Source organism: Cucumis melo, chromosome 7, assembly GCF_025177605.1.
Source record: "Cucumis melo cultivar AY chromosome 7, USDA_Cmelo_AY_1.0, whole genome shotgun sequence".
NCBI lineage: Eukaryota > Viridiplantae > Streptophyta > Magnoliopsida > Cucurbitales > Cucurbitaceae > Cucumis > Cucumis melo.
The window spans coordinates 27,979,921-27,990,577 of NC_066863.1; the positions used below are offsets into that span (position 1 = coordinate 27,979,921).

Consider the following 10,657-nt stretch of genomic DNA (forward strand, 5'->3'; position numbering starts at 1 on the left):
AATAAAACAAAAGACAAAATTGTTTAGAGAATGTTCGGTAACCCACTCAATATTTGAAATTTCTAACTATTACAACTCACACCTAGCTACGATTAGACTATATGAAAAAATTCATTGTTGTAACCATCACACTTAATTTTTAATTTCTTCATTTATAATTTAGAGTAATGTAGTAAACAAACTATAATAACATAGTTATAATATTTTTTTTCCAAAAAAAAAAAAAGAATAGATAAACTAAATACATTTTTAAAGGAAAACAAAAAAACAATAATATTCTCACAAACAACAAAAAGTTGCAAGTGCCAAAGTAGGAAACTATAAATCTTTTTCAACCTATAAATTATATATATACACACACACCACACCAACTGACCAATCTCTTTCTTTTTCCTTTTTCTGTGTTTCTCTCTCATCATATATATAGAGAGAGAATAATTAATAATAATAAAATTAGGAAGAATAATGTGTAGGTGTGTGATTATTATTTAATTTTTATACCTTTCTTCCCTTCCCAATCCCCATAGACATGATTATATTCACACAAACTCCACAACCAAAAACCCTCATCATCTCTTTTCTCTTAATGGGTCTCTCTTTTTTTCTCCTCTCAAACAAACCCTTTGATCTCCTCTTCCATGGCTTCTCAAATTAACCATTTTTATTCTTCTCTTAATTCCTTCAATTTTATTCCTCTTCCATGGCTCTCTCTCAGTTCAAACAACTCCCTCTGATCAACCATACTACTCCTTCAACCTCGGTCCGACCCGTTCGATTCCTGGGTTGTCGGATATGACAATGGTTGCTGCCCTTAACCACTTCTCCAAACACCAACACGGCGGCGCCGACCATCTCATGAATGGTGGTGCTCCACTTTGTAATCAATATTATTATTATTATCATTATAATTATTTAGGGTCTAGTAATCCTTATCTAATTTCTCTTGATCCTCCCATGGCGGAAGATGATTCCACTACTAATAGTCTTAATCATGATCAAGCCCCTTCTAATACAGATGATGGCTGGCTTCAATTGAGTATCGGTGGCAGCGGTGGCAGTGGCAACGTTACCGGACTAAAACACGATCAACGAGAGTCGATGACACCCGGAAGAAGCTCGGGCTTAGTGGAGCTAGATCTATTACCTGGTGGCGGTCGAGATATCTCGATGAATTATTCTAGATGGGTTTCGGATTTCTCGAGCCCTGAGACTACTACGACGTCGAAAACGGAGACTGGGGCGGAGATAGGAATAGGGTTGCCTTTGTTTTTTGGAACTTCTAGTTCTTCCAACTTTGTACAGCAAGAGATTAATTGGGCATTTAGGCCGGTGGCCGGTATCGGCACCGGTGTTCCTTCTTCTTCCTCCCCGTCGACATCGGCCGTGTCATCTTCTTATTCTCTACCGATTAGCGGTCGTCGGAGTTCTTACTTGGGCAGGCCATTAATCCAACTCCAGAGTGTTGGGGTCGACACGGCCACGGCAACAGCCGGGCCGAGCTCCGACGTCAGAATCATAAATCCTCCCCGCCGGCCCCATTCTGGTATATGGTTTACATTAAAAGCCTTAGAAAATCAGTAAGTAGAAAAATTAAAATTTTAAAAAATGTATACTTATATATACATATACATATATTCTTCTCTTAGTTATTACATATCATAATCAAATTATTCTCTAAAATTTTGATTTTGGTTTTGTTAATGCAGAGGAAAAGAGCCATTTTTGCCTCAAATATCAAAAAACTATCTGAGAATCAAGTAAGTTTTTTCTCTCTCTAATTAACCTAATTAAATTTCTCCTTTTTTTATTTTTTTATTTTTTACTTATTTATTTATTTTGCCTTTGACTTTAATATCTCACTCTCTCTTTCATCCCTTTTCCTTTCCTTTTTTTTTCCCCTAATTTTGATTGAACTTTTAAAGTTGAAACCATAAAAGAATACTAAAACTTTTTGGATCAATCATCTTCTTTTTCTTCTCATATATTTATTAGTTTTTTGAAATGAATAGGGACGAAAAGATGACAGTTAGTTTGGTAATGAAGTATTTGGTTAATAAGCTTCATCTGGATAGCGAATCAGAGGTATTTATATATACAATTAAACTTTTTTTTTTTGGCTTAATTAATTTCATTATTATATATTACCTAAGAACATTTTAGTCTTTTAATTTATTCATTAGATTTAATTAATTATGGTGGAATACGATTGATTAATTACCATTAATTAATTGCTTTGTAGTTAATATGATATTTTGCATTTAAAGGTATTATTTGGAGTTATGGTTTGGTGTTACTAACTTGATGGAAACATCAAATCTAAAATAGGGCTTCATTTAGGTTCTATATCTTCTCTAGCTTCTAGGGAGGTTAATTAATTAGTTAATACAAACCCTTTTTTTTTTTCTTTTATACCATATAATATTTATATATGTGTGTGTGTACAAAAACTAGCTTTTTAGTAGTTAATTAAAGTGGTTAGTTGTTTATAATAATTAGATAAATAACAAGCTTGGGTTTGCATGTTATATGGTCTATGATTTGCAATATTTGCAAATCATATATATCTATTCTTTAGAACTAATTTTAAAATCAAGGATTAAGATAATTTTCTAACTTTACAAAGTTTGTAAAGTTGGTAAATATAAGTATACTTAGGGTTGTTGAATTATTTGGTGTTATGTTTAGGGTTAATTAGGGTTATTTTAAGAGGAAGTTTTTTTTGGGAGAGGGAGACTTGGATTTGTTTTATTGTATATATCCATATTCACTAATGGATTCAAATGAAAGTCTTTTAGTAAACAATTAAAATGTGTAAAGAAAACAACCTACCAACCTATTTTCTATATTAGAAAACCTTAAAGTTAATTAAATGAATATTAATGGAGGAATATATCAAAGGCAAAAGGAAATGTTTATTAGTTCTTAAAATAATTAGACAAAAACTTGCATCTATAGAACAAAAACAATTATATACTTAAAAGAAGAAACAAATAAAGAAACAAAAGAGAATTAAATATTAACAAATCTTTATATTTAAGAATGCTAGCTAGCTTGTCTCTTTTTAATGTTAATTTCTTTTAAGGTTTCCCTGTTTTTTGTTTTTTGTTTTTTGTTTTTCTTTCTTTTTTCTTTCTCATTTTTTGTTCGCATTTCTTGGACTAGAAGACTTGTGTGTTTAACATATAATTAATAATTTATGAAATAAAGAAAAATATATAAACTCTTTTGTATATAATGCTTGACTCCCACTTTGTTTTAATATTGCATGAAATTTATTAAAAATTTTGAAGCTCAAAATAAGTATGGTCATCCTAATAGTTCATAAAGTTTTTTTTTTCTTTACATTTTTGTCAATTTTGGAAAATGATGTTCGTTTGCCAAAAGTTTCTTCTTTTAGTTCTAACTTTTCAAAAAGAAATTTTTTAAATCTTGATCAAATATAAAAATCCAAATAAATTTTGAAACTAAGTTTTGTTATTTTTTTTAATAATATACAAACATTACTCTTAAAAAAAAAAAAGAATAGACCCTTCTTATTTTTTTTTTAGAATATATTTATAAGGTATTCTAGATGACTTAGGGAAGATCACATGGCCAAATGTCATAATTGTACCCTAAAAAAACAAAAGTAAATAAATAAATAAGGGAACTTCATAAGTTGGTAGCTTGTCATATGTCACATGTAGATGACCTTACATATTTTTTGTAATATTCATCTTTACTTCTATTTATATTAGGGATTCTTATATAATTAAAAAAAAAACATATATAAGGTACATCATTAGGTTAACCATTTTGTTAAAATAAAATCTTCAAATTTGTGTTAGATACAAACTTTCTAAAGAAAAATTAGATAAAGAAAAAAGGTAGCATTATTTAATAAATGAAAGTTTAAAGTACATATAAAATTTTTATAGACTATGATTGCTAACACATGTTTTTACCCCCATCCCTCTAGAGAGAAAAAAAAAACCTATCATTATTACTTTGCATTATAAAAAGTGTTGGTTAACATGGATGAATTAATAAGCAAAGTTATTTACAGTAATAATATGGATATGTAATTTGATAAAAGCATTCTTGGAAGGCTTATCATTATGCCTTTCGAGTACACACTTAATTAGTAATATCAATAGTTCTTCACACTAACAATTATTAGAAAACAAAGATCGTGTAAAATATATAATATTTTATCGATGTGAAGAATTGAATGTCAGATCTTATAGTTACTACATAAGTTCATATCAGTTGAAAGTTAAGTTATCTGCGTCTTGAACGGATATATATTTTTTTAATATTATAAACTTAGTTACTTTTGTAGAAATTATGTTTTGTTTTGTCTTTTAGGTAGAAGTTAATACTTAGTATTCGTTTAAACAAATTATTTGGAATAAACATACATTTTTCAAATATTCATAAGCCATGGTCTTTTTTATTAGTATCTTGTTAAAAAAAATTAATAATAAATCGAGATCATTTTTACAAGAACATATGATATTTTGAATATATGCATAGCGAAAGAGTATTTAAATCTTTTCCTAAAAAATACAATGGGAGTGAAATACATCTGAATATCTTTATTGGATGGACATCTTCTTAACACTCATCATCTTTTTAAAAGATAGTTCATTAATTACCAAAGGAAGATATTACTATAAGTACTTGAATTTTAATTACTAGTTGATCAGTCGTCATCAATAATAGTTACAATAATGTAGCTGCAAATTAAGATTTTACTCCTTTGAGATAGAGAGCTCCTGGAAATAAAATTACTTAATTTATTTTCAAATTACTTTTGAAAGTGACGTTTTTTTAATAAGATAGCATGCATTAATTAAACAACTCCTACCCTATTAAGAAATCTCTTTACAATGAAATACATATAAATTTAACCCCTTATCTTGCAAACTATGATTAAAAGGATAATGATTAATAACTAGAGTTTAAGTAATGAATTTTGTAGGTTAATAAATGTATGAGCGAGATAGATTGAATTCAAAAAAGAGTTCGATAAAAGAAATAAAAAATTGCCTTAGAAAAGCATTTAATTAACATATATATATATATATATTATGATCTTTGTGGTGCATAGAGTTTCATATTGACTTGGATGCTTTTGTGTTTATGTGTATGAATGGAAAAAAAAGGTAGAATTAGCTTAGCATGCACTCTTTTGGAGGCCCACTAACATACAAGAAAAATAAAGTGAAAAAAAAAGTTTGATTGTGTATTATAAAAAAAAAATAAAATGATGTGTTAAATCGAGAAAGCGACACGTGGACCCGAAAAATGAAATGTTTTAGACATTAAGAACTATGGAATTTTGTATTCGTCATGCTTTCGAGTGATTTAAGTCATCCATGGAATTGTTAAAGATTTTTTCTTTCTCTTATTTTGCTATCTCTAATTAATTTAATTTTTGTTTTGTTTTTATAAAAATGATTCACATTAGGTTGGAGGGGTAGGGTCATATTTGATTGCACTTCAAATGTCTCATCAAAACCCCCCCTTTTTTTTTCTTCTTTTAAGTGGTGCACTTTTGATGTTTACATGACCATACCCACCAACCACACACATATTCCAACATTTCAATCCTTCTTTTTCTCTTGAAAAATGTTCAAAATCGTATGATAAAGATTAGTAGATGATCAAAATATTTGAACTAAGTTAACACATTTAAGACATCTTTATCCTTATCGTTATACCAATCTTCTTTTTTTGTCATTTTATAAGTTTTTATTTATTTTAATCTTAATTAACTAGAAATAAAATACACTTAAATTTTTACTTCGATGACCTCACATTTTAAGTTCCATACAAAGAAAAACATCATTAATTAATTATTTCGTATGGACTTATTTATGTTATAAAGACAAAATATTAATGTGCTTTTAGAAAATTGTGTTAAGGACTAAAGGTATTAGCTTTTCTTTTTGGTTTACACATCTAGAGTGGGTAGCTTTTGAAATAAATTTAGAAAGGAGTTTCACTTAAAAGTTTAGATTAGTAATTATTTAAAAAGAAAATTCTTTATTTGATTTTGAAAATAATACATTTTTTACTCTAAATTTTAATATGTTACACATTTAGGTTTAGGTTTTAAACTTGACTTCACTTTAGTCCTTGGATTCTCAAAATGTTCAAATTTTACTCGTACATTTTGTTTCCATGTCATCTGGTTTTTAGGTTCCAAAGTTTACAATTTTAACTTCAATTATTCACTACATATTATAATAAATGTATAACATTTCTTTAAACCCTTTGGTGAAATGGAAACTATATCAAAACTTAAAAGAGTCTATAACCAAAAATTTTTCTTTAATAAATTTAAAATACCATATAAATCTATCTTTGTCCATATTTTAATAGAATTATATTATTTGAAAATAGTTAAAACCCATATTAAAAAATAAGATCCTAAATGGTTAAAAAAAATAGAAAGTATAGATATTAGAATTCACATCATAAAAAATTACTAGAAAGAATAAAAAAAGAAGAAGAAAAAAATCTTTGTTTCTATCAAAACCCAACTTCTTTTTTTTTTTCTTTCAAAATTTTACTTGAAATAAATAAATAAATAAATAAAAAAGTTCATCATATAGTTGTGCATGAAGATGAAAGGATAATGTGTAGAGCAGAATCATTTCAATTTGTTGAAAAAGAGCAAAAAATTAAGCATGAAAGGACAGATAAGAGCCTTTGACAATGATTGGATAGAGAGAGATAGAGAGAAAAATGAAAATATAAAAATTGTAAAAATAAATATTAGGAAACTATAGAACATATATATATATATATATATATATAGGCGGCTAGGTTGTTAATAAAAACTATATAATAAAAAATAAACAAAGTATGTTGACCTTAATAAAATAGGGTTTCCATTCATGTAACGTGGGGGAGAAGTGCATGAAAAATGTATATCTTTTTACTTATCATAAGGTTTTCTTTTCTTTTTTTTCTTTTTTTCCCCTCTTAATCTTATTCATCGCCGTTCATCATGGGGTTTGGTTAGTTTTAGTTTAGGTTAATTTAATTAATTAGAATTTTAATCATATACACTTAGGGTGTGATTGTTAATGATGAGATTTGGCTTAGGAGCAAAGTCTTGTTTGGGGCCCATAATAAATTTAATTAACTTTTTCCCTCATGGGTTTCTTTGAGATCATAGTGGAAGATATTGGCCACCCAAATCCTTTATATCTTTCCCACTGCTTACAATTTTATTTTCTTTTTTCTTTCTTTCATCACAACGTGTCTAGCAGTTTTTGCATCATTAAAGGTAGAAATGATAAAAAGAAATCATGGTTTTGCTGTATAATCTAGAGGAGTAGTCATAATGTAATGGATGCATTGAGAATTTTTGTGAACGTAATGATCCTAGTTTTCATCGGAACTTTGAATCGTGTTTCTTTTTTCTTTTGTTCTTTACCGTTTGAATTTGATTTTTTTTTCATAATATTTAGGGTGTTTAGGAAATTATATTTTGAAAGGGAGGGATGTTATGAAATTTATTACTTGCAAGTGTTTGTTTAATATTTGATTTAAAGATAGTATAGCATAATGCATAATTAAGTGGGTTTTTATATGAGGTTTAATTTAAGAAAAGTGGCACTTTTTTTTTTTTTTAATATGATTTACTTTAATTTATGTGATGTTGATTCCTAGGCATAATGATTCTTTCATTCTTTTATCTATTTTGTTTTGTTTTTGGCTTTTTTCACCAGTGGATCAAAGTTGACTTAAACTCATAGGACACACCTATATCCTAATAGAAGGAAATGTAAATTTTGATAAATCAAGGGTTGGTTTAGAAGTGGCTTTAAAGGTGTTTTTATTTAATCTTTTGGATTCCATCTTTCTGAATGTCAATCTTGAATGAATTTTTTCAAACAGGTTTGTGATAAAGATCTAAATTTTAAAATTAGTTTCAAAGTCGATAGAACATAAAATGGACGTTTTTTTTTTTTTTATGGTGGGGTTTATAAAAGTTGATCTTGTTCTTTTTTTTTTAACTAAATGCAAGTAGAACTACAACTCTCGACGCTAATTTTTTGAGTTAAACACTCTATTAATTACGAAAAGAATGTCTTTTAATCAACTTTAATATATATTACGATTGCTTAGAAAAATATTCTACTTCAAACACTACTCTTATAAATGATTATATTGTTTCGTCAATCTAATTTTGGCTTGAGACCAAAATATTTTTCTAATTTTTCAAACAAAGTACTTTGTGATTATTTTTTATTTTGAAGTGTTTTGTTTTTGTTTTTGAAGATTTAGTAATCTCTAGATTTCTAGATAGGAAAAAATGATGAATTTCCAATTAATCTCTCCCTGCACAAAAGAGATTATGAACCCTAATATTGTTTTTTTTTACACTCTCTCACTATTACTTTAGAGAGAAAATGGACTCTCATGTACTGTTTTTCTACACTAACACAAGTTTTGCTTTCTTTTCTTTTGTTTTCTTTTTTTCTTTTTTCCTTTTTAGAAACATTCCTTCATTAAAAGAGAGATTATGAGTGAGAGAGATAGAGAAGTGTATAAAAAACTTCAACCATATAAATGAATGTTAGAATAGATAATCTATTCATTCACTTACATATAAGAATTGAAAAAAGATCGGAGTTAAAAGTATATTCATTTATACACATGTTTGGTTTCGGAAAATGATGAAGGCGTTATGGATACGTCGACCTAGTTGAGATATTCGAATGCATCTACTAATCTTTCTGAATTTCAGTGTTCGCTAAAAAACTATAAATACATATTTAATATAAATACATATCTAATATCCAAGTGTGTCTACTAATTCTCGGCTTGCATTTTAGTATTTTGTTGAAATAACGATGAAAAGTATATAATGTTATTTTTTTTAATTATATGCAGATAGAGATAAGATGCAGAGGGCAAGAGCTAGTTCCATTTTGGACAATGCAATATGTAAGAGATAGGATTTGGAATAATACTTCATCAAACTCACTCTTCACTTTGCTTCCTCAATCTTCAACCACAAATCACTTAATGCTTCTTCACTATGGAAGGAAGAATTAATTTTAATTAAATATGGCTTCTAATTTATTATTTTTTCATTTAATTGTCCCATATGATTTCTCTTTTTTCTTTCTAAAGTTTCTTTTCCTTTTCCTTTTCCTTTTTTTTTCTCCTTTTTGTGCTATATATACTCACTTAATTAATTTGCCAATATCATTTCAACTTTCTTTCTCATATTTTATCTTCTAGATCTTGTTTTCTTGTTGAGTTATAACTAAATGCTTGTTGAAAAATTATGAAATTTTGACATGATGACCTAGGGTTTATATTTTGAGTATGTGAACTTTGTATATATAGTTTAGTTAGTTTTACGTTTTGAAAGATTTTGATTCTATTGAGTATTGTTTTAGTACAACAATCACAGGATGAAGATCGTACGTACCTTCGATTTCTAGGAAGAAAATTTATCTCAATTACAATTGAGAACTGTTTTCAGAGTTTAGTAAAAATATTATACGTCCTTTTACGATCATGTAATATTTAACAACTTGTCACCACTTTTTTTTTATTACTAATTCTTGAGATTTTTTATATGGTAAAATAATTGCTCTCCGCATGAACTGTTTGTGTGTTTCTATTCTATTTTTTAGACATTAATTTAACTATGTTTTATACGAAAAATTGAATGGATTCAAACTTCTAATTTTTCAAACGAAAGTTATGTTTAAGCCAATTGAACTATATTCAAGATGGTGTACAATGTTTGTGTTTCATGTTTCTAGATAATTAAATTTTATGGACAGAAATGAAAAATAGCATATTGTATTAAAAGTAATATATATTTTATATAGAGTGAAAGATTAAGAAGACCTATTTTTTGTTATTTAAATTATTAAAGGATAGATATTTAATCTTTTTTATGCATATATAGAAAGAAACAACAGAAGATTTTATTTATTTACGACTGGAGGAAGAAGCAGTTTCCTTATCTAGACAGTATGGTTAAGAAAATTTATTGTATAGCATTCTTCTTTTTAACTTTAAATAAATATATTTGAAACGAACCATAGGCCTAATTTTAATATAACTTTGTGTTCGATCATTTTAATCAATAAAAAGTATAAACAGAGTACTAATTGATATGTATTCCTTTCCTTGTATCAAAATCTCAATGTTTCGATCATGAGACGCATTATTTACAAGTGAGACGAATTACAATCATGAGTAAGACAAGTACACATGAATTTAACTTACGATCATGCCATAGTATGTAGACAAACTAATAAGGCACAACGATAATCTTCATATTAATATGATTCAATGTCTAGAATCTCAAGATAGAATTAATTTATGCACAAACTTCATAGATCTAAAATCTTGCATAGGATAGGTCCTTTTATAGTAGAAGGGTGCAAAGATAAAAGGATTCAAACCAAACACCATGTGGTTAATAATACTTTCGTATGTCAATTTAGTTATACTCACTTTGATGGTCTTGATATTAGGTATATAAAAACTTCTTGAATTTGACAAATTTGACAAATATATGTTTGTCTATAGCAATTATTGAATCAATTTGGTCGATATCCCACAAGGGACTATGTTCTGCAAATTTGATGAAACTAAGGGAAAAAAAGAGACCTTGAGATCTTACACA

The 10,657-nt window shown here is 27.5% G+C and overlaps 1 protein-coding gene across 7 annotated transcripts; it reads left to right on the forward strand.

The window, feature by feature from the left end:
• Positions 1-415: 415 nt before the first annotated feature.
• Positions 416-9,234, forward strand: LOC103494623 (protein LAX PANICLE 2). 7 transcript variants are annotated; one of them, XM_051087381.1, is made up of 5 exons: positions 419-877; positions 1,016-1,577; positions 1,707-1,757; positions 2,010-2,082; positions 8,896-9,234. In XM_051087381.1, exons 1-5 carry the CDS (start codon positions 793-795, stop codon positions 9,058-9,060), a joined length of 936 nt encoding a protein of 311 aa, XP_050943338.1. In that variant the 5' UTR covers positions 419-792; the 3' UTR covers positions 9,061-9,234. The 7 variants fall into 7 exon arrangements, 5 of the variants coding, with proteins under 5 accessions (XP_050943339.1, XP_050943338.1, XP_050943337.1 ...); XM_051087380.1 differs by having other exon boundaries at positions 420-862; positions 1,001-1,577; XM_008455902.3 differs by having other exon boundaries at positions 422-862.
• Positions 9,235-10,657: the final 1,423 nt, after the last annotated feature.

Excerpts from the sequence above, each read along its gene's own strand:
- LOC103494623 (XM_051087379.1), top strand. The coding sequence starts at position 793 with ATGACAATGGTTGCTGCCCTTAACCACTTCTCCAAACACCAACACGGC. Across the intron at positions 1,578-1,706 it reads TTAAAAGCCTTAGAAAATCA|AGGAAAAGAGCCATTTTTGC; the intron begins GTAAGTAGAAAA and ends TTGTTAATGCAG. Across the intron at positions 1,758-2,009 it reads AAAAACTATCTGAGAATCAA|GGACGAAAAGATGACAGTTA; the intron begins GTAAGTTTTTTC and ends TGAAATGAATAG.